The 22,916-nt window shown below is 52.3% G+C and overlaps 8 protein-coding genes and 1 non-coding gene across 9 annotated transcripts; 5 read left to right on the top strand and 4 right to left on the bottom strand.

Moving 5' to 3' along the window:
- Window positions 1-220: 220 nt before the first annotated feature.
- J4E83_001318 (uncharacterized protein) lies at window positions 221-4,765 on the bottom strand (the record flags this gene model as incomplete). The annotated part of the gene is made up of 5 exons (XM_049328274.1): window positions 221-1,599; window positions 1,647-2,821; window positions 2,875-3,179; window positions 3,259-3,855; window positions 3,935-4,765. The coding sequence occupies 5 exons, from the start codon at window positions 4,763-4,765 to the stop codon at window positions 221-223; spliced, it is 4,287 nt and encodes a 1,428-aa protein (XP_049192792.1).
- Window positions 4,766-6,615: 1,850 nt separating this feature from the next.
- On the top strand, window positions 6,616-6,754 carry J4E83_001317. Its single transcript has one exon. It is a non-coding gene; the product is annotated as a tRNA-Gly (tRNA).
- A 3,491-nt stretch (window positions 6,755-10,245) lies between these two features.
- On the top strand, window positions 10,246-11,660 carry J4E83_001316 (uncharacterized protein; the record flags this gene model as incomplete). Its single annotated transcript, XM_049328273.1, has 7 exons — window positions 10,246-10,369; window positions 10,434-10,496; window positions 10,554-10,725; window positions 10,775-10,966; window positions 11,015-11,080; window positions 11,131-11,260; window positions 11,319-11,660. 7 exons carry the CDS (start codon window positions 10,246-10,248, stop codon window positions 11,658-11,660), a joined length of 1,089 nt encoding a protein of 362 aa, XP_049192791.1.
- Window positions 11,661-12,262: 602 nt separating this feature from the next.
- Window positions 12,263-13,574, top strand: J4E83_001315 (uncharacterized protein; the record flags this gene model as incomplete). Its single annotated transcript, XM_049328272.1, has 3 exons — window positions 12,263-12,560; window positions 12,614-12,743; window positions 12,803-13,574. 3 exons carry the CDS (start codon window positions 12,263-12,265, stop codon window positions 13,572-13,574), a joined length of 1,200 nt encoding a protein of 399 aa, XP_049192790.1.
- A 1,015-nt stretch (window positions 13,575-14,589) lies between these two features.
- J4E83_001314 (uncharacterized protein) lies at window positions 14,590-15,028 on the bottom strand (the record flags this gene model as incomplete). The annotated part of the gene is made up of 2 exons (XM_049328271.1): window positions 14,590-14,802; window positions 14,852-15,028. The coding sequence occupies 2 exons, from the start codon at window positions 15,026-15,028 to the stop codon at window positions 14,590-14,592; spliced, it is 390 nt and encodes a 129-aa protein (XP_049192789.1).
- A 349-nt stretch (window positions 15,029-15,377) lies between these two features.
- On the top strand, window positions 15,378-16,555 carry J4E83_001313 (uncharacterized protein; the record flags this gene model as incomplete). The annotated part of the gene is made up of 2 exons (XM_049328270.1): window positions 15,378-16,157; window positions 16,217-16,555. 2 exons carry the CDS (start codon window positions 15,378-15,380, stop codon window positions 16,553-16,555), a joined length of 1,119 nt encoding a protein of 372 aa, XP_049192788.1.
- Window positions 16,556-17,061: 506 nt separating this feature from the next.
- J4E83_001312 (uncharacterized protein) lies at window positions 17,062-18,487 on the top strand (the record flags this gene model as incomplete). The annotated part of the gene is made up of 3 exons (XM_049328269.1): window positions 17,062-17,070; window positions 17,165-17,229; window positions 17,398-18,487. 3 exons carry the CDS (start codon window positions 17,062-17,064, stop codon window positions 18,485-18,487), a joined length of 1,164 nt encoding a protein of 387 aa, XP_049192787.1.
- Window positions 18,488-18,761: 274 nt separating this feature from the next.
- UBC7 (Ubiquitin-conjugating enzyme E2 7) lies at window positions 18,762-19,366 on the bottom strand (the record flags this gene model as incomplete). The annotated part of the gene is made up of 2 exons (XM_049328268.1): window positions 18,762-19,015; window positions 19,123-19,366. 2 exons carry the CDS (start codon window positions 19,364-19,366, stop codon window positions 18,762-18,764), a joined length of 498 nt encoding a protein of 165 aa, XP_049192786.1.
- A 470-nt stretch (window positions 19,367-19,836) lies between these two features.
- J4E83_001310 (uncharacterized protein) lies at window positions 19,837-21,882 on the bottom strand (the record flags this gene model as incomplete). The annotated part of the gene is made up of 2 exons (XM_049328267.1): window positions 19,837-20,458; window positions 20,507-21,882. 2 exons carry the CDS (start codon window positions 21,880-21,882, stop codon window positions 19,837-19,839), a joined length of 1,998 nt encoding a protein of 665 aa, XP_049192785.1.
- Between the last annotated feature and the right edge of the window lie 1,034 nt (window positions 21,883-22,916).

Genomic DNA, 22,916 nt, shown 5'->3' with positions numbered 1-22,916 from the left:
AATTACAATATATTACATGTAGCAAACTTGAACCTGCTCTAGGATCAGGCGCTAATTCTAAAGAGGGTCTAAAGTTGTCTAAAGATGGAACTTTTAGAGATGAATAGAAAAGATAAACAAAGCCAAGACTCCAAACGTTAACCAAGGACTCAAATGCAGTCGTGAGCAGAAGGCAATTTGGTTCCTGAGCGCCGAACAGCAAATTCACACAGCCACCCACTCACTCCGCCTTCTTACTCGCCTTGGTCCTCAGCTTCATGAGAACATAGACCAGAGCGTAACTCGAGATGGCGAAGATGACGCAGATCGCCGCGTCCCTCCATCCGTAGTAGTAGTCGTTCAAGTTGACCGTGTACAGGTAGTCGCTACCTCTGGTGTACTGGCACACTCTGCAGTCGGAAGTAGCATCAGGGTTGACGAGGTTCGTGCGACTGCCTGGTCCAGCCATCCACGCTGTCAAGTATTCGGAACATGTCTGGCCAGATGGAGGATCGAACATTGCAAACTCCGACTCGGAGCAGTTGATCTCCCAGTCAAAGTCTGTGAAGACGAGCAACGATCCCATGAGGTAGTTGAAGGGGTTCAGCCAGTACATCCAGTATCTCCAGAACTCTTGGATCTGCGCATACGGCACCAGTACACCACAGAAAGAGACAAGGACTCCGATGATGAGGGGGTTGACCAGCGAGGCAAATACAGCGTTCGGGGCGTACGCAGCAACGAACTGGCCGATTCCCGTGTAGATGAACTGATAGATGAGCATGACGAAGAACACGGCGCCTGCCTTGTTGGAGTCCGACGGAAGACCAGCAGTGTAGTAGAAGCAGACGTAGTAGAGAACGGCGCAGATGATGAGGTACGGAATCTCGGAGACGACGAGGCCGGTGACGAAGGCGATCCAAGAGTACATCTTCGACTTCTTCTCACGTGTTTCGTAGATGTCGCGACGGTCGATGAAGAGGGGCTGTAGTTGCGCAATAACACCTGGTGCGACGAAGATGTAGTTGAACAGAGAGAAGAGGACGAGCTGCTGGTCGGCTACGGTGTTGCCAATCTTCCAGAAACTGAACCCAATCAACAGTGCGGTACCGATGTGAAGGGCGAACTTGTTGTTAACGTAGTCGACGTTGCGGTACATGCTGACGTTGGCCCTATTGGTGACAATCTTGGTTTGTGTCCAGAGACTCGTCGCGAACTCATGACCGTCGTCCGTGGTACCGGGCTCTTTGCCAGCAGCATCGGTGATGATATGATCGAGGTCTTGGTGCATGCGTGCAGCTTCTGGCGAGTCTAGCCATACTTGGTGCCAATCTTTGCCCTGTGTGCCTGTAACCACGTCGATCATGTGTTCTGCTGGGTTGGCACCCGGAGGACATGGAGCATCGTATCGCTCAAAGTATCCCTTAATGGTAGCCGCGTTGTCGCCGATGTCACCGAAGTACACGGTCTTGCCACCCTTTGCGAGAAGCAGAAGGGTGTCGAATTGGGCGAAGAGCAGAGCAGACGGTTGATGAATGGTGACCAAGACAGCCTGGCCAACGTCGGCAAGCTTGCGAAGGAATCGAACAGTGTTGAAAGCGGCTTGGCCGTCCAAACCAGCTAGATAGTGTTAGCGATGTACTCGATAGGTGGTAACATATACTTACAGGTAGGCTCATCGAGGAAGATCAAGATGGAAGGCTTGGAAACAAGCTCGACACCAATAGTGACGCGCTTGCGCTGCTCAACCGATAAGCCAGCTCCAACGCGACCAATCAATGTATGTTCCAGGTCGTGCAGCTCGAGCAGATCGATGATAGTGTCGACGTAAGCCAGCTTCTCCTCGCGTGGGGTGTCGCGGCTTTGACGAAGGAGGGCGGAAAACTCGAGTGCTTCCCGGACGGTCGCGAAAGGCTCGTGGACATCGAGTTGCTCGCAGTAGCCCGCAGAACGTTGGAATGAAACAGGAAGTGGTCGGCCGTCGACAAGGATCTCTCCATGGATAGTACCATCAGTCTTTCGCTGAGCCAATACGTCCAAGAGGGTCGTCTTGCCAGCACCAGATGAGCCCATCAAAGCTCCCAGCATCCCAGGTTTGACGTAGCCGTGAACATTGTCCAGGAGCGTGCGGTCACCAGATGGGGTCTTGACAACGTAAGATAGGTTGCGCCAGGTGAAGACAGAGGTGTTGCGCATGAGGTTGGCACTCAGGTCCTGAGTTTCGGTAGCTTTCTCGTCAGCGCCGTCGGTTCTGGGGCTCTTCTCATTTGCCTGGGCTTCTTCATCGCCGGGTGTAATAGAGCGTGGGACCTTCTTCTTGTTCTCACGGGGGATCAGGAGAGCGCCTCCAGAGCTGGCCGAGTCATCCCATCGGAGTGTGAAGAAGATTGTGAGGCCCACGAAGAGGAACCACCAGGCGAACAGAATACCGACGTTGCGCCAGATGTGGCCCTTGGCGTAAGAAAGACTCTCCAGGTAATCGTCACCACTGACCGAGGTAGCTCCAGGCTTAGCTCCGCCAACACCTGCGCAAGCTTGGTTGACGCCGTTCTGATATTGAGGAAGGAAGTTCGGGATGAGGTTGCTGTTGACACAAGGGATGTCTTGACCGGAGAACTCGTTCGCCATCAGAGATTCGAAGCCATAGCTCAAAGGATCAATCCAGTAGATCCAAACGAACCATGGATGCATCGCGGGCTTCGGGATCTGGTAGCCGATGTAGAGAATGAGAGCTGTGATGGAGAAACCCGAAACCTTGGAAGCGGCGTCGAAGTTGGGGAAGGCGGCGCCGACCATGCGGAAGAAGGCAGTCATGACGAAGGTGACGACGTATACGACAAACCTGTCAAAGCGTGTTAGTACGATTCATGTGTAAGATAAGCTTCTATCGCCTACCATGCAGTAAAGAAAGCAGCAGCTGTAGCCTTCAAAGCCACCATCCAATACAGCACTACCATAAACATAGTGACTTGGAAGAGTAGAATCGGCACATCGGCTGCGATCTGGGCGATACAGAAAGCTGCCGGGTTGTAGAAAGCGAAGTTCTTGTGTTTGGCGAGGATGGGGCGACCGAAGAAGCTGTCCGTGACCTCCGACATGGCCAGCAATGCGTTGAAGAGGAGAGCCAAGAAGAGAGCTCCTCCCTTGACGAACAGACCAGATGAGGTCGCGGGGGCGTTGTAGAAGAGCGAACCGGCGATCTAAAAGCGGAGTCAGCCATCAATTCGAATACATCTTGTGATATTGCATAGTCGCTCGGAGAGGGATGGTGAGACTTACGATTGCCTGGAAGAGTGTAGAACCTTGCTTGATGATGAACGTCGCTTTGTCTCCCCAGAGGATCTGGTATTGCCGAGCCACACAGGCTTTCACCTGGTTATAGAACGAGACTGTCATGGGGGATGATGCTGGAAGATGCTTCGACTTGTCTATCGCCATAGCTTCGACAAAGGACTTGGTGTTCGACTTTGCGGCGTCACTTGTGGGATATGACAGTTCTTGCTCCATGGCAGCCTTGATGGAAGACCGTTGGTAGGCCTGCTCTAGCTCAATGTTGTTGCGTGGGAAGCCTTCAAATCCGGATCTGATCTGTCGCTCAGATGGTACTGTCACACCAGTGAGGAAGTCGGCAACGTTCGCACCCTCGCTGCACACGAATCCCTGCTCTTCCATGAAGGGTCGAGCTTGTTCGCGAGTGCCGTAGAAAACTTGCTTGCCCTCGTCGAGCACGAGGACTTTGTCGAAAAGGTCGTAGATACCGTTGCCTGCCTGGTACAATGTGACGATTGTAGCAATGCCCATCGCGTCTGTCAAGCATCTGAGAGCACGAGTGTACTCTAGAGCAGTACTTGCGTCGAGACCACGTGTGGAATTATCCTGTGTCATGTCAGCGTCCATCATTGCGGACCCGAAGAAGCTTATCATCCTTAGCTTCATGAATAGTTGGTGAACTTACCCAGCAGGCTACGCTGGCGCGATTGGCCAAAGTTTCGATGATAGAGACTCGTTTGCGCTCTCCGCCAGATACACCGCGGACGAAGGCATCGCCGACCTTGGTGTCCTCGGTGTGAGATATTCCCATAGAATCCATTAAGAATGACTTGAACTTCTGGCGATACTCCTCGGGAGTTGCGGAATCCCTCGGAAGAGTACGTGGGATGTTCAGTCTTGTAGCGAAGTCCATGGTCTTGCCTACTGTGAGCGTAGGGAAGAAAAGCTCCTCTTCGGTGTTGATGACAATGTTTCCGCGGTATTTTTGGGCTTCTTTGGCGTCCATCGAGCCAAAGTGCACATCGCCTTCGACTTGTGCGTACCCCTTGCGCTTGTTGGCGAGCATCTTCAGTAAGGTGGTGCATCCGGATCCAGGCCTTCCCAGCACCAGCAGCATCTCGCCCGGCTGTACGCTGCCGAAGCTGTTGTCGAGAATGGTCTTCAGTTCTGGTTTTTGTCGCGACTCCTTGATCTGCTGTGGAATGTTGAACTGGCTGAGCACATTCTCCTGCAAACGTGCGTCCGAAGGCACCACTTTGACAGTGAGCCCGCTCCATGTAACACCAAGTCTTCGTCCATCGGTTGGATCGTTTTGCTGGAGATCCTTCACATCGCTTGCCAGCCTCCACTCATCCACCTTGGTCTTGGCGGAATCGCTGTCTGCACTGTCGTCTTCTCGTTGGATGTTATCGTCTTGTCTTGATTTGCCGGAAAATGTGCGGGATAGTGTTCGCATGATGTCTTCACCAGCGCCGGAAGGTATGTTCATACCGCTGCTCCTCCTACGGCCCTCCATTTTGGCGTTGATCGAACAGTCCGTCCAGGATTCTCGTCTTTCTGAGATATGATGATAGCGACTAAAGATCGGATCCCGGAATTAGAGGTGAAAGCTTCAAGCAGGTACTACTCAAAAGAATATTGGGGTTGTAGTGATATACATGAGCCTATGGGGACTGCTGTGGGTCCTGATCGATTAGAAAAGTCTAGGGAGAGTCGGGCGTCGACATTAGCGACTCCGAGCTTACTACGTCGCAGGCGCAATTGCGTGCATTACTTCCTCCAACGGACGAAGCAGGGGCTCACACGAGGCAGGAAGCCACGGGCACCGACTGCTGCGGAACGACTGCATACGGCCAAAATTCGGTCATCTTGATTGGTTCAAGAAGCTATCCAGGCAGCAAGTGCAGATTCGGCAGTCTAGACTGCCCTGATGCTAGATTCAGGGTCAACTAGAGACAAAGTCCCTGCTTCCTGTACTGGGCGCTGTTGTAGCGGGGCGGAGCTGAAATTGGTCCTGATAGCGCTTCTTAGCGGATGGTTTGAGGATCGATTTGGGCTCGGCCGAACGCCTGAAGCACCGAAGAGCGACCCAAACCCGTGAAAACAGTTCCACCAGGGCCTCAATGTGTCGGAAATGCTCTCCGCGAGGTTTCAACTAGTCGGACAAACAGATTTGTAGCCATCGGAATGTGGAGAGCCACCCCAAAATATCGATGTACTCTTAATGCTCGCGCTGTTCGCACCTTCGAGTGACCGGCTTGTTGTGCGAAATCAGTATCCACACTCAACAGATTGCCGTTTGGCCTGATCACAAATCCTACGCTTTTCCACGCGACAACCTTACCTTCGTACATGTCGTACATAGCACCGTACGTGCCGTACCTTGCTTGTACGAACATGCGGGCGAAAGGTTGTACCGGTCGCCATCAGGGCCGATTACATCGTGCGCTCAAGTACCGGGCGATGCGTCATGAATTTGTCGAAGCACGACACCGCTCGCGCGCAAAAGACCGAATACCGATGACGACAGTCAGCAACGCTTACGTGTAAAGACGTTCTGCTGTTCCATGGATGGCGATGCAGAGCGGAAGTGCGGAATGGGTCTGGAGGCAGAGAGCGGGTTCCGCGGCGTCCGAATTCGAGATGGCGCCAAGGTGCTTGGCATTAATTCACCCACCAGATAGCAGTGCACGTTTCAATGCCTTCGCTTGAGATTCAAATAGACGACTAGTGTAACTCAGAGGGAAGTGTTACAGGGTTAGTATACAGCAAGGATCTTTAGATACCGGTTAGCAACTTTTCGTCCATCAGATGCGCGCGCGGACGTCATCGCATGCGACCCCGATCGTCGGGATCGGACGGCGTGTACCAAGGTGGCTGCCGTCCCGTCCCAGGATACGCCCACGGCATCGCATCCTTGAACGCCAGCAGCTGACACACCTTGTCGTACACCTTGCACCATTATTGGGCACTCGAACAGCTCCAAATAAAGCGCACCTACCTGAACGCCTGAGGGGTCACATATTGTGTACTAAGGTTAGCGAAATCACTTGAAGGTACCGCAGAAATTAAGAGAAGGGATCTTCACCGTCATCTCTGTGAATGCTGCTATACACTGTCGTGGGCCTCCATATCTGAGCAGACAGTGGAGGTCAAGATGCCACTAACCTTGTCAAAGTAAAGTTGCATGCAGCATGCTCTTAAGCGAGCAAATTTGACCAACCCCTCGTTCTACTCCACGAAGAGACTCATCCCATGCCGTCGTTGTCTATGCAGGCAGCATGGTGGGACGTTCGAGGACATATAATGTTTTGTGAGCCGAACTTCCATCAAATCACGTGAACCAATCCTTCACTCTGATCATCAGCATCGGTGGTTTAGTGGTAAAATTAGCCGTTGCCATCCATCTTGGACAGTTTCGGCTAGCCCCGGGTTCGGTAAGCTTAGATCGTCCACTTCATTCGATCCATTGTTCTAACAACACGATAGATTCCCGGCCGATGCAACACTCGCTTTCTTTTTGCTGCCATCCATCGGTGTACGACAGTGATTTTTGCTCTTGTTTCACCTCAATTACTGTGGGCTGTAACCAGCACATTACAGAGAGCGCGTTTAATGCTGCAACCAACGCGATCTAAAAGCTTGTCCGCACTAGACAGCTTTACGCCTCGTTTGTGTTAACCGCGCTTTCTTTCTAGTGGGACGGACGAGGTGGACTGAAAAGCGATATAACTTCCAATAGTCTTACAATAAGGCTATCACCATGGCGTGTAGCAATGCCAGCCCTTTTCTTCGCCTGCCCCGCGAATTGCGCGATCGAGTCTACACATACGCCCTTCACGAGTCAGACGGCCTTATTTTCCACCGCGAAGATGACTACAAGGCATACTTCTGTACCGATTGGCGTCAACCACGGGAAGCCAATCAGCTTCAGTACACCTGCTGGCAGCTTCGCTCGGAGACACTCAGAGTCGAATGGCAGCTAAATGACCTCGTCTTTCTGTACCACCCGGAACGACGCGGCAAGTTTATCGAAAAAACACCCCCTGCACAGCTCCTAGGCTTCCTGGATATGTGCAGCGAAAGTTGGAGACAGCGAATCCGTTGCATCGTTCTGTTGGCTCAAGAACATTTTGGGGACTACGGCAGCCTCTCAGATCTACGCCGCCACGTCCATGATCTAAACCTCGTCGCTCTCACCTGCGAGAGCTACGCTCACATGACCGTGAGATGGCACCTCGATCTTGGACAGAGCTCGCTTAGCGATCTTATCATGTGCGGTCTCGTAGTAGTACTAGGTCTTCGTGGCAATGCCGTCGCCGTAGAGAATATTCTCAAGGAGCTGGGGATGAAACCCGAGTCTGTCAGAATGGGGTCATTCTTGCAGTCTTGGTGTCGCGAATGGAGGCGCTGCTGTGGTTTGAATGCGCACGAGAACGTACTTCCGATGCAAAAATTCCGTATCGTTCCTTTCGGTGAGATCATGGACGCGGAAGACCTTCGCATGAAGATGGGCTGGCGCAAGGCTGAAGATGAACCCACCTACTGGGATGCTCCAGGGGCCGTAGGTGCTCACTTCTTCGAGAAACGTCTTGCTCTTGCGATGGAATGGGCAAGAGATGGGTTCTAGAAGGACGGCAAAGCATTGTTGTCGATTGTTCGCGCTTCATCGCAGTCCTTCGTCATGGCTTCGGCACTCAACGACATTTGTAAGATTTACCTAGCTCGCTATCTACTTTTTCAGAATATAAGATCTTCTCAGCCTTGACTGCAGCTCTTAGATCGGTCTGGAGTTCTGGAGGGTGTTCTGTCGATTGTCTTTCATTCACCGTATCGTCTTTGTGCGCATGACAATGGCTCGTGCGCACTCTTTGTGGGCATTCCAACTCCCACACAACTTGCATTCCAGCTTTTTCTTTACGTGGTTGTATCATCGCCCCATTTCCAAATCACATTTCCAAAGCCACACTATCTCTACACCCTGAACGAATATACTATCGCACAGCCTACATACAGAAAGCTGCAAGCGCTCTCGCCATGTCTCATTACACGCCTCAAACCACCAAGGCCAAACCCCATATAGCTCCGCTCGTCAAGATATACGTCTGGCGGTGTCCGAATGAGAGCTGCAGTCACGCCAACGAGACAATAGCTAGCGAGGAGGGCAGAATTAGAGTAATATCGAGTGGTAACGAGCTCCGAGAGCCTATGTGGTATACTAGGAAGTGCGAGAAGTGTAGCGAAGAAGCTGGTAGGGGATGCTGTCTTCTCGAGGTCAAGCTCCTTCCGCCTGAGGATCAAGTGAAGGGGAAGGGGGAGGGGAAGAGGAAGGGGAAGGTGCCAGTGGACGAGGACATCGAAGGGGAGCGCTGAAGTGATGTGGCATCTACGCGCAAGCTCGATATATCAATTTTGCTATGCCGACGAAGTGCATGCGGCTTGACTTAGTAAGATTTGAGAGATTCATCTGCTGGGGCGCCCATGTCGCCTTTAGGCTGGTTGTTGGACTGAGAATGTCATCGTCTGCAACACACGATAACTTCCTTTGTTTTCTAAGCATGGTCATGATGACTGATATCGCACGTGAGATAGGTCAGATCGCGATGTGAACCTTAATCACTTGTATCGTGGAGAACGTGTCTAAATCTCCGATGTTCGGGTTCACGCGTCGTGCTAAGCCGCATCCGTCTTCGCGCGTTTCCCGGACGCGCAGGCAGGCGCAAACCTGAAGTCCACTGACGTACCGCTTGAGAGCCAGAGCTATCAACACCCATCGACTGTGATTCACCTGTAAGAACTGGAAGCTTGTGGGGTAAAGAAAAGGTTGTATTGGCCCCAACACTCGGTTCTAATACAAGCAGGTAAAGAGGAAGCCATCTCTTGCGGCCCACGTTCACCCTCATCGCGCAGCCGCTGCAGCTCTCAAGTTCCTGCAGCTGATTACACATCATCAAATCCAGCAGTGCGACTTCCAAGGTCATTTCTCCGGAATGGCTCCTCCAGCGTTCGGCGCTGCACCATTGCCGACGTGGGATATGGGGCCAAGATGCGATGCCGAAACATGCCTTATCCTATTTGAGTTGCCATTGGTTGGCAAAATGCGCTGCACGGGGCTATGGACACCACCTGCACTCCCACGACTCTCCATCAGCATATCCGCGCCAGCAAGAGTGAGCGATTATTGTCGTGGCGACCTGGCATGAATCGCTCTAACAATACCTGTTCCTCCGGCAAGGTTGTGGAATACTCAGGCGTTTGTCAGGTACTGCCAACACGGAATGTATCGCGAATCCATCGCACGTCGGCATGTGCAAGCGAACACGGGCAATCATGCACAGAGAACGCGGTTCAGGACACCGCCTTTCGGCACATACTGGGAGGGGCCGCTCCTCAATGCGAGACTAGCCCTGAAGCAAGCAGGATGAGCGTTGAAAGTCGCAAGCGAGGAACCAGTGGAAGGGTTCGTCCGCGTTCGCGCAGCGACTCCAAGATGGCATGCGCCTCAACGGGAGCCGCACCTATTCCCGCCTTTCCCGCCTATAACTCACGCCACTCGAGTCAGTAATCTCCCGCCCGAGCGGGCTATCATCCATGGCTCATGACTATTCGCCGTCTTATGCGTGGCCAAGCGATTCAGGCAGCAAGAGCGAGGAACTCGTGATAGGCTCAATTGAGGCCTTGCTGACGGCCGCCTCTACAAGTTAAGGGTCGCATCGACATGCAAGGAACCATATTCAGGCTCGGTAAAGGAATGTCATCTCATCACGAGTCTTGCCTCTCCTCAGAACCCGACCCCTGTCTTAAGAAATCCTTCCCCCAGTTTTCATCGACTCTTTCCTATCCAAATTGAGAGAATGAAGCACTGTGCAGAGATGCTGTGCTTACTCCTAAACCATGATCTTTTCAAAGAATCTATGCTTCATATAGCACAACCTAACGAGTGAACGTTTTCTAGCGCATCAGTTTGTCCACTTCCTTTTGCAACGACCTACGACGATGTCTGACCCTAATGCGACACTCATTGAGTGCCGCGCCGAGTACGCGGTTGGAAGTGCCATCATCGCCGCGCGATTCTTGACTAGATGGAAGACACTAGGATGGAGAGCATTCTACTGGGACGGTAAGCTCTGGCTGTACGAAGTGCATATGAGACATATACTGACTTTGTACCCCTACCTATTCAGACTTTTTCGCCTTCACCTCGTGGGTCTTTTTCACCTTGATCTATGTCATGGTGGAGTATCTCAGTAAGTTCACTATCGCAAGTCTTTGGGTGCTGAATCAATCCACTAATGCTACTCCAGACGTTATGGGTGCGCCTATAGCCATGTCTCAAGAGCAGCGTGAAGCGCTTTCACCTGCAATGCGAAAGTCGATGCGGGAGGGCGCAAAGGGCATGTTCGCATCTTTCTACTTCTTGATCTTTCTAGTCTGGAGTCTGAAAGGATCTCTCATCATTCTTTTCCTCCGTTTGACGTAAGTCCATTTCAGCTTCCAAATGACTAGTACTTATTCGCCGGCATAGGAGAAGCACTAGGCTCTACTACTATGTACAGGCCGTAGCGGCTATCTCGGTGGCTGCGTGCATCGCCGCCATCATCACGCAGACAACACACTGTTTACCCTTGAAGCGGAACTGGCAGATCCTTCCTGACCCAGGCAAGGAGTGTTCAGCCGGCATTGTCATCAACATCGTGATCGCTGTCGGAAACGTCCTGTGAGCATCAATATGGAATCCAGTGATTGGAAGCTAACGCATCGACAGTGTAGATGCTTTGCTGCTGGTCGTACCTTTGTGGATGTTGAAAGATGCGAAGATCAGCCTCTGGCGGTAAGTTCACGCGCGACCTGGACAGAAGCCAAAGCTAATCGGCATCACAGCAAAATTCGCGTCATCTTTCTCCTCTCTCTCGGTCTTTTCGTTATGGGGATGGCGATTGCTCGCTGCATCCTATCTATCGGCTCTTCTGTGGAAGTCGCTCTCTCCTCAGTCTGGGCACAGCGCGAAGCTGTAAGTTTTGCTGCTTTTGAGTTGCCACATTACGGTGATATCTAACAATATCGAACAGATCGTATCCATCTTTGCAGTCAATGCGCCCGTCATCAACAGCCTCTTCCGTGCGGAAACGTGGAAGACACGTCACTCCTCAGACGGCTACGTATCGAAAGAATCGAACCGATCGCGATCCAACACTGGTACATTGGAGAAGATCAAAAATAAGAAGACCGGCTTTGAGATCTATAAGATGACGGATATCGAGACGACGATGACAGACTTCGAGACAAGCAGCAAAGAGAGCACCACGGAGCTGTTCAAGGAACCCATGCTTTCTCCAGTGCCTTCACATTGGAGATGTTCGGCGCGTGGAGGGAGTCAAGATGGTCGTCCTGGAAGTAAGAGCATGGTTTGAACGATGTCAGGGCGAGATACGTGCCCCTTGGGCTATCGCGACAGCGTGCCGTTTGGCGCTATTCTACGACATACAGCTTTGCTCCGCGGAGAGGTGAGGACGTTATGCACGGCTTCTGCAGAAGCTCCTGATGTCAACAGCGGTTTTATACATTTAATAGAGACGACACACATAGCTTGCAACATTCGCTTCTACCTAGAACTGCTCGTTACAGCTGACGGCGACTTGATGCCCACGACAGTCAAAATCATCCCACTTGAGCCGTTGAGATTATGACCTGCAAGATAAGGCCAACCCCAGCAATAGCAGCCACGACGGTGTCCCGAATTGAGTCATGGGCATGTGTTAACGTACGCTAAGGATCAACTCCCTGAGCAACCCCACATCTGCCAAGCTCTTATTGCCGTCCGCGGTATGCGACATCCCGTGGATGACTGGGGTGTTTTGGGAAGTGGACCTGAAGAGTCGTGAACATGCAATTGTGTAGTAAACAACAGAGAAGCATGAATCATGTCGACGTTCCTTAAGTACTGTCCACTGTCCGGCTTCTTAACGGCTGATCAACCCATTCATAAACTCAAGCACCATCTAGAGTATACATCATGACATCTATCATCAGCACTCTGGATGCAATTCACCCCTCACGATTCTCCACAGATGCCGAGCGCTTCGAAGCCAAAGAAGCAGCGCGCCGTTTACTTACCCGCCTCGAAACACCATTCGAGCAAGGCTGGAGATTGTCTTTCGAGACACCCGTGCTCGTAGCTGGTGTCCAGACTATTCTTGATCTCGGTATCTGGAAGAAATGGATGGAAGCCGACAAGAAGCATCCGGGTGCGCCAGTGCACTTGGATCAATTGCTGGAGTGGGCGAATACGAAGGCTGAGCCAAACTTATTGCGTGAGTGTATCGCATTGCGGAAAAGAAGTGTAATGCTGATTTGTGGGCTATAGGAAGGTTTCTGAGACACATTGCTGCTCTTTATGTATTGGAAGAGACGGATGTGGACACCTGGAAGCCCACGCCCTACTCGCTTTCTCTCGGCGACACGGTATCGCATACCGACCAGATCACAAAGTGCGGGTACGTACAACCCAAGCCCCCATTCTAAACTCAAAGACATCAAGCTAACCCAAGTCCAGTATCGACCACACCATCCCCACTGGATGCAACCTCCCCGGCTTTCTCAAAAAGTACAACTACCGCGAACCCATCGACCTGACCCAACTCGACAACTACCGCGACATGACCAACGGAACAGACTTCTTCGCCACTTGCGCAGCGGATCCGCAGGGCAAGGGAAGTAGTTTCATGGGTTTGATGACCGCGTTGCGAAACCACAAGATGGACTGGACCGACGTATACGACACTAAGCGAATCGTAGATGGCGCAGAAATCGAAACCGGGAAGCCGTTGTTCGTGGACATTGGTGGCGCTCACGGTCTCGATACCTCGCGCCTGCTGGACAAACATCCTGATCTGCCCGCTGATGTCTTGATCCTGCAAGATACCCCAGAAGTCGTAGCGATGCCAATCGAAGACTTGGACAAGAGGATCGCGAAGCAGGCTTACGACTTCTTCACCCCGCAGCCCCAATTGCATGCGCGCGCCTACTTCTTCCACGCCGTACCGCACGACTGGCCTGACGCGGACTGCGTGCGCATGTTCTCACAAGTCGCCGCTGTGTTCAAGCGCGGATACTCCAAGCTCCTGATCTACGAGGTTGTGTTGCCGAAGAAGGGTGCGACAAACTTGATGACGACGCTCGACCTGCAGCTCATGAATTGTACGAGTGGAATGGAGAGAACGGAGGAGCATTGGGAGAGGTTGTTGAAGGAAGCTGGGTTTAGCATTGTGGAGATAAGTCGGCATCCCAGGGCGGTGGAGAGCGTTATCGAAGCGGATTTACTGTAGTTGTGTGCTTGTCGCTCCAGATAAGTTCGAACTTCAAACTTCCATGCCAGTTGAATGCATACCCTAATCGCATGATTTTCCCCATGCAGCACAGCCTCTTCAGTTCTGCTTCGAGGTCTCCACTTCCTGTGGAAGTAGGAAACACAATGGTGTTTAATGTCAATGGCATGTACATGGTTTCGCACGAAACCATGTGGCAGGTTTGTATCAACCCGGCACCAATTTTGGAGACGTCGAATCGACCGTGCTGCTTGTCGTAGGGTAGGCGATTTGTCTCCGAAGTGAGAGCGTAGATGTAGATCATGTTGCGGATTTCGCCTGGGAGGGAAAGGAACGGTGATGCTGAGACGGCGGCTTGGTGTGCGGCTGGAGTGGTGTGAGAGGAAACCGGACCCAGGATCTTGAGGTGAGTTTTTGGTGGTCGTCTTCTAGGCTTAGAGACCTTGGACGGATTTTTGAATGAAGATCGTGTGGTTGTGGAGGGGTTGTGGCCGTCTGGCTCGGAATTTTCGATCGTAACTGGTGACTTCTGAGAGAGCTTTGAGGCATACGAGCCCTCCCGCGTCGGACTGTTGCAGGATGTATGCATGGTACTGAGGAAGTCGATGTGTGGTGTGATGGTGTTGGTGTTGGAAAGAGGATGATGTAGGCTCTAGGGTTACATAAAAATTGTCAAGAGGTGAGTAAGAAGTTGCTTGTAATCTGCAACGAGCATTATTATTTTTCCATTGTTGGAGTTGGACAATAGCATTATGGGTCACTGCTCGCTACCATACCGCGGCGACCAGTTCACCTTCACTTCTGCCACTGTCATTGCCTACAATAGTCAGCACGGGCCCTATTGCAGCACTCGAACGCAATACTCACAATTTGACTGGTCCGAACAAATTTCGTACTTGACTTGCGCCCGCCCTCAAAGACACTCCAGGCATGGCGCCATGCGTACGCAGGCCGCAACTCGCAGTGAGCGCGCGCGTCTTGAGTTACACGTCCATAGTCGGCACCAGCAGCTCCTTCAAAGCGTCACCGCGCTCTTCTGGCCCGCAAACGTACTCTCCTCAAACTCGATCTTGGTGATATGCTGCCCAGGCACAACGATGAGTCCGACGTAGCGACTGTTCCAAGCGACAGATGCAGATGGATTTCCCGACTCTTCCACCGCCTTGCGAATCGTCTCGGCTGATGGCGCACGGTACTCGTGTGCGAGTGCAAGAATGACATTACGGTCCTATGTCAAGTTAATACAGCAAGACTCCCCACACGTCATGACCTCGTACTTTGTCTGTGCATTTCATCTGGCCTCCGAATACTCGCCCATCACTGGCGTGTATGCGCAAGTTCTTCCCGATGAACTGGCTCAGCCAGAAGGTGGCTTGCTCGTTGTCCATTTTGGTGGTCTTGTTCGCTCGAGGGAAGAGCCAGCTGTAGCGGTTGATCCTCCTAGGGGCTAACATTTCGCTTGCCGGGAAAGAGGGACCGCAATGTGGCTGTGTAACACCTGAGGCTGGAGCTGAGGCTGGAGTCGTGGCTGCCCTGTCGGACAAAGCGAAAGTGCCGCCGACGTGGCTTGGCGCGTTTGACGCGTTTGCGCCAAATTTCTGGACTTTGCCCACGCCATGCGACGAGGGCATTCAGCACACACCATACCATGTATTCAATACGGCGGGGCTGCCAATCGGCATTGCTGAGATCAGAAAACATCTGCCTCTACGCCAATGGCTCAAGACGCGCATTCTCGCGCACTGCGGTGAGCTCGAGAGGTCCGCATCACTCCCGAATCGCCTTCGTATATACACTCTACTAATGCGAACATCAGGCGCTCTTCCCAACTTTCTCCCACCGTCTTCTCCCGAACTATCCAAGCTCCTATCGACCTTCAACTCCCAAATCCTCCTCCCCGAACACTTGACCAAAGAGCAACAGAAGCTCGTATACTCGCAAGAGAGCCGCGCAAAACTCGAAGCCGAACCTATAGAGATTACCTTGGGAGAGGTCACCCTGCCTCTTGAACACCTCGACCGCAATAGGCTACCGAATCGTTACAAGCGGCTCAGGGAGATTTGTAACCAAAGCGAAACCAAGGAGGACTGGGAGAATGTTGTCAGATGCTTGGAGGGATTCCAAGAGGCCGGGATCAAGGTCCACTGGCAGTGGCAGGAGCTCGTTATCAGGAAGTTGAACCTTGCAGGCATGCAGCATCTTATTCTGAAGGCGTTGCAAAGAGCAAAGGAAACCGGCGTCAAGCTGAACAATTACGGTGTTTTGCGTGCGGTGTTGAGGACTGTGCACGACAAAGCGGCTCTGGCCGATTGGGCACAGGACGATACAATCAAGGCGCACAAACTGGCGAAGCAAGTGGTGGAGCTCATGGAGGATGAGGAACACTATGTAGGCAAGAGACCGGTGAAACCGCGCGGAAAACCAGACAAGTTTGCCGAAGGCGACTACAGAGGGAGGCCATCTGTGGTTGCGCTGCCGACAGAAATGGCTGCTGTACTCGCCGACAGATACGGTGGAGACAAAGAGGAAGTCAAGACACTTTCTAGCCGCCTGGTCCACGCGTTACAGCAGAGCGGATACACGGTACATCTTCCCCTATTATCTTCCTGCATATGCGGACCAATACTGACAAAACGTTCCAGACATCACTAGATGCTATATCTAGAAACTCCGACGCGAGAGCTACTGATTTCGTAAACGTCACCAAACTTTTGGAACACATCACCGACCACTGCTACGAACTTCTCGAGGTACTTATCATATGGAACGCTCTTAAGACGTCTCGCAAAGTGCTCGGCGCTGAAATGCCCATGTCAGAAGAGGCACAGACGTTCGAGACTAGAACTAAGCTAGTATTGATCGAGGGTGTACGGTCGCTGGACGACATGTCCAAAAACAAGGAGGGCAAGCCGCTGATGCCGGCATATGTGCGCTACATCAAGGATACTGTTGAGAAGACCCAAGGAGAAAGTTACGCATAAGAGGACTGGGCGTCAGAGCCAGCGCTGTAGTTGAGAAGCTGCTGTGTAAGCTATAGCATGTATCATAGCACTGGACGAATAAGGGCCGCATCTTTGCCAGTCTAGAAATGTAAATGTATATCAACTCGAAGACTACCCAGATCACAATCCTCCCCGATGGAGATCGTATGTCGCCAGTAGATCGAGGTCATCGAAGACAGAGATGTCGTAATATATTGTGGAACAAACGTCATGCAGGACGGCAAATAGCGTGCCCATTCATTCCATCCTCATTGTCCCAGCTATCTGACTTCTCCATAGAAGATAGCGCAGAGCCGCACCTATCCGCCGCTCACCGATGCGCCTGCCCAAGTCACATGCATCGTATGGCACCAGCAAACAGCCTCGTCGCTCCTACCTCGCTCTTACCCCGCCCCCGCTTTTGTGCCTTATAGCCTGCGTGCCCCGCCACCTTTTCTTCCCTTAGCCTCAATCACGCCATATCCGCCAAATCAGCATTCACGACCATGGTCCAGGTACGCCCCCAGAGTTTTACATGGGTTTCCTAATGCGGTAGACTATGTCGATATGTAAACTGGATTTGGTCGAGTAGGGCTGACAATGCGCTAGAAGCTTGAGTACTCGGTTGAGGAGCCGCTGAATCGCGAGCCGGAGCTTGAGAAGCTGGTTGAAAGGTACGTCTAGTGTTAGTTATGTGTGAGGGTGAAGGATACTGGGTTGGGAAGAGACGATGGGAGGCGCTAGTAGGGGACCAGCCGTTCACGCACGGGTGACGGCGTCCTGACGGTGGGCTCAGTCGATCATGACCCTTGGATCCAGAATACCCACAGTCCAGTTATAAGATTCATACGCAGCCACAATACTAACGCTGTGAACAGCTTCATCACCAAAGACGGCTACGACCGCAATCACGGCCCCATTCCCCACATCGATGCGAACACACACAAAGTCTCCGTAACAGGACTCGTCAACAATGAACTCTCGCTTTCCATCGCAGACCTCCAAGCACTTCCTCAACACACCGTAATATGCGCACTACAATGCGCCGGAAACCGTCGTCACACCATGCGTACAAAGTTGAAAGAGGTGTCCGGAATTGACTGGTTCGATGGCGCAGTCATGAACTGCAAATGGACGGGGCCTCTTCTCAAAGATGTTCTGGAGAAGGCTGGTGTCAAGGTCGAAGAGAACAAGCTCAGCGAAGCGCATGTGGCGTTCTCCTGCTATCAGACGCCTACCCAAGAAGATGAGTTCTACGGTGCCAGTATCCCACTATCACGTGCCATGGATCGAGAGAGTTCGATTCTACTCGCCCTTCAAATGAACGACAAGCCTCTTCCACCAAACCACGGTGCTCCTGTGCGCGTCGTCACTCCTGGTATCGCTGGAGCGAGAAGCGTCAAGTGGCTTGACTCCATCTCCGTCCAACTGACCGAGAGTAAAAGTCACTACCAGCAGCACGACTATAAAGTCCTTCCTCCAGAGGTCGATTCGAAAGAAAAGGCGGAGGGGTATTGGGGCAAGGTCGATGCTCTGCAAGACATGCCTGTCAACAGCGTCGTTGGAATTCCCAAATCGGGTAGTACCGTGCAGCGAGACACTGATGGGACAATTGAAGTCAAGGGTTATGCACTGCCTAGTGGAGCGGATGGACCCATTGTCAAGGTCGAAGTCAGTGTCGATGGAGGGGCAACATGGACAGAAGCAGAGTTGATCAAAGCCTACGAGGGCGAAGATACCAAGGATGTTGAACTTAAGTGGGCGTGGGCATTATGGAAGGTAAGGGTCAAGGTTGAGAAGGGCAAGGATATTGCGATATACAGTCGGGCGACAGACAAGAGCGGCAATGTGCAGGAGAAGTGTCCGAAGTGGAACTTCCGCGGTGTGGCGTATAATGGATATGGTGAGGCTTCTGGTTTGGAGATTGTCTGAAGTTGACGGTAGAATGGCTGAACGGAAGGTGTGGTAGATTGGACTGGTTGTGTGCTTTTGGTATTCATATGGCTAGATTAGCGTGGCCTCTCTCGCCAGCGATACAAGTTCAACCTTGTAGCATCACGAAACCCTTATCGCTTGTAGTGCCATTCTTCCTGAAAGATCCATGATATCTTTATATGAACATGAGCTCCAGATACCCAGCACCGCAAAGACTCCTATTACGCTATGCATCCATTATTCGTGATTTCCATTCTCCATCTCAAATCCATCACAGCCCCAGACTCTTCCGTACATTCGTCCTTACAATCTTCTCGTACTCGTCGCGCTTCTCCCGCCACATACGCGCCGCATCTACATTTGCTGGGCTCTCGTCGTTTGGCTCCGCCAACATGCTCATGACGCTTATCAGGATCTTCTCGACGCTTTGTATGGGTGACCATCGTTCTGAGGCTTGTTCGTAGTGCATGGGGTCTTCGCCGGGGGCGTGCAGGATGGATATGCAGACTTCGCCGTTGGGGTATACTGTTGGTGGTTTTAGCGCAAGTCCTTATAGCTCATACTTCTCGATCGAGCATGAAAGCGTCTAGGGATGGGGAAAATCGCAAACATGTCCACATCATCAAACATACCATTTGGATGCCACATCTCCGTCATAAACTTCATCTTCGGCGGCGCAAGCGGGTAGTCTTTCGGGAACCGTAGTTCAGCGGGGAAGACGCCGCCTTCAAAGGGTGTGCCTTCGGGTCCTTGGATCAGCGCTTCCCACACGAACATGTCGTCTTCGCTGACTGGGCCGGCGGTAATGCCTTCTGGCGGGTCGTTCGAGAGCATGCGGTATTCTTTGAAGAGGCGCTTTGAAGCTGAGGACGCCATGTTGTGTGTTGATCGGAAGCGGGGGTGTACTCGCGGAGGTGAGGGGGTCGCTCGTGTGCGCGGGGTGGGTTTGGGTTGCGGAAGGTCGGAGTCTTGGTCGCGAAGTAGGAGTGTCTGTTTGGAGCCGAGTTGTGTAGCGCGCTGTGCTTCCAACTATGGGGTTTGAACAAGGTGTGGTGTCTTTCGTGGTTGAGTGAAAGTGTTCCGGACGGTGAATGACGACGGTTCCGACACGTCGGCTTTGGTGACGCGGTTTAGCGCCTGGGCACGTGCCCAATCCCTTGCTATCCACGTGGGCAGGTACACACATGGCAAGCACGAAGAATTACACCTGACGCAGTCATTGTATGCTCCAGGGCTTGTCATCACTCGGAATTCGGACACAGCCACCTGGTGAAGTTTGGGCTCCGGCGTTCACATCGGAAATGGAGGATTTATTACAAACAGCCATGAGGTATCATCGTCTATCTCTAACCAAACACCTCAATCATGAACCTATACTCAAGCTTCCTACCCTCATTCCTCGCCCTCGCACTCAGCATGCTGCACTGATCGGCAATCTGTTGACCGATAACAGGTGGGCCACAGAAGAAAACACCAATCTTGATCTCATCATCTTTGTTGCCATCTTTCTCGTTCAAACGATCTGCCAATACCTTGCTCATATCGTCGTAGTGTGCCTCCATAATACCCCGAATGTCGGGACGTCCGAAATGTGTAGGGTTGACAAGACCAGTGATGGGCGATTGCGGGTGCTCATCTGTGCGATGCTTTTCGAGCAGCCATCGGAATACGTGTTGAGAGATTTGCTTGCGTTTCTGCGTTACGTAGGTGTTGATGCGTATGTCGAGATCTTCGCTGTTTGGTTTCTGACGGAAGACTTCGTTGAGAAGATCGGAAAACCAGAGGAGGTTGTTCTTGTCGCGGACCATCCAATGTAGGTCGACTCGACGATGGTTCGTGTACGGCGAAGGCTCTTTGGGGGTTGCGTCGGGTGAGGCCGGGGAGTCGTTCGCAGACTTGACGCGCTCGAGCTCGTGGTGTTGGAGATCGGTAAGCACACCCGAGAAAGGCGTTATACCAATACCGGCACTATGCCATGTTAGCAAAGTTCCCGAAGAGACAAAAGCGATGACTTACCCAAAGACCATGCTATACTCGAAGTCATAGAACCGCTGAGCTGGTGCACCGAATGGCCCATCAAGACCAATCTTGATGGTCTTTCGTCCGCCTTCTTTGGCCAGATCGCGGAGCGAGTTTGTCCAATCACCGTCTGCTTTGATGTGAACTTGCATGGTGTTGTTGATGCAAGTTGACACAGTGAACGGATGCCACTGGAACCGAGATAGCTGCGGAACTTGCACAAATACATATTGGCCAGCTTTGTAGTCCCAAGGACGAGTCTTGGGCACTTGCGCAGTAATGGCAACAGTCTCGTCATCTAGTAACTCAAGATCCGCAAGGATAGGGCGGAAGCTTAGGATTAAGCGCCACACACGTTCGCAGAGAACCATGAGAGTAGGGAAAGCGAGCCAGTAGCCGAACATGGGCCACTGCAGTAGATGAGCAGTGCCGTGCGCCATCATGAAGCCAATAATGGGAAACATCAGTAGATGAGCTAACTGGAAGACCTCGTAGCTCCACTTTCGTATCTGGGGCATGCTCATCAATGCGAGGAGGTAGAACAGGCCGAGAGATGTGAGACCAGTCCACCCTGGCAATGATCGAAGGTAGTCAGTGTATGAACGTGGTACAGCGTCCTGTCCGATAACATTGGCAACTGCATCCTGCCGATTGGGCTTGCTGCCGAAGACAAAAGAGCCGCTAAGGTGGCCAATGGCATGTAAGGTCGCAAATACCAATGCGACAATGGACATCTTGATGTGAAAGCTCTGCGACAAGTCCCAGTTGATGAACCTGGAGATGAAGTAGAACCGCCGAAGGAACGTCGAGAGCCATCGCGACATGGACAGGATCAGAAAGAAGAATGTCGGGTACAGCACACCGGCGCATGTCTTGGACAAGACAGCTCCCCATCCGAACGCAGGCGTATACTGATCGAAGGTAAGGTACTTGACGAATTGCCAGACACCAAACCCTATCATCAAGGCAAGTACCAGGCCAAGGAACATTATCTCAGGCCCCTTGACTGCCCAGTAAGCGCGCGCACGCCGGTGGAGGGGCACCTGCTTCAGGTAATCGTCCTCATCTTTTGCTTCTTTCCGGTCTTGTTCCAAAGACGGTATCTCCCATGTCTTGACAGTCTTTGCGAAGGTTTCTCGGTCGATGTGGTCGTCTCGTGTTCCAATGACATTCCTGAGAAATTCATGCCGAGCCTCGTCGCCCCGAGATCCATGGTGGAGGTTGTGTGGTTGCGCTTTGGGTGCTATCTCCTTGTGTACTTGATCCAGCTTGCGTTCCAGCTCCCAGTAGTCGACATTGCCATCTTTGTCGTGATCGAGATCGTCAATGAACTTCTTGATTTCGTCATCCGTAAGGGACTGTTGCGGAGCCATCGACGTCCGAGGAGCGCTGGGATAGGGTATGATCTGCTTGGGAGTAGATTGCGGATCAGCTGCCACATGTGGCTCAACGGCAACGATAGCCTTTAAGGCTTCCCTTGGTCAGTCCCCTGATCAGCTAATTTGTTTGTTGATGGTCCAGGCACGTAGGCCAAGGCCTTGCGATGAAGTGTCGCCAATGAGAATAATCCATCAATGTGATACCAAGGCGACAAGACGGAGTTGGCGCCGGCGGACGCAACCTGTAACCCTGGCGGAGCGGAACTTGCTTCCTATCGCACTCTCCGCCTGCTGCACAGCCACTCAGCGGTACCACCAAGACTTCCGCCCAGGTATCTTGGATTTCGATCATGCAAGCTTGCGCGTCAGATAAGGACATGTGGAGGAGGTCTTCAGCCACGAGTTGCATTGGCATCGCCGCATCCGACGTCGAAAACAAGATCTAGAACCAAAGGTCTTTTTCGTGCGCTATGCGGATGATAGCATTGGTCGCATGGCATCTTCCGTGATATGTGCAGTCCGTAGAAACGATTCCTCATCTGACGACCTAGCTGCGATTGCGACATTCATGGAATGCATCGTTGTCCCAGATCCAAAGAGGTCTGTATAAAGAGCGCACAACGGTTGACAAGGCCCAGAAGACTGAAGACGCGTTGAGGGTTGAGTGGCACGGTCCTGGTGTTGCCCAAGAAATCCAGGCTTGGCATGGAACAGTCGGCACGCGCGACCCATGGCTTCGTCATTGTGCTTTTTGCGCAACGCGTACCGCAATCCTTCACCGTTGTGTGATGGCCGAGACATTTTGCAAGCACCTCCAGATCGACCCACTCCCGGAAGCGTTCATATCTTCCCGCTTTTAGTCAGGGTCTCCTCTATCTGGCCTAAACGCTGGGTCACGACGTCATTGAAGCCCTGATGTGCCGTCTTTTTACTAGAGAACGAGTCGCCCTGCGCGCGTGGGCTTGCTAAGGCCCCGTAATCGACGATGCGTGCTCGTCTTTCTTTGCGCCACGAGATGCATCCACCCA

Source organism: Alternaria metachromatica (assembly GCF_023757995.1).
Source record: "Alternaria metachromatica strain BMP 0045 chromosome Unknown scaffold_2, whole genome shotgun sequence".
Classification (NCBI taxonomy): Eukaryota; Fungi; Ascomycota; class Dothideomycetes; order Pleosporales; family Pleosporaceae; genus Alternaria; species Alternaria metachromatica.
Note: the sequence above shows the minus strand (reverse complement) of the source record. Positions and strands in the feature narration are given on the sequence as shown.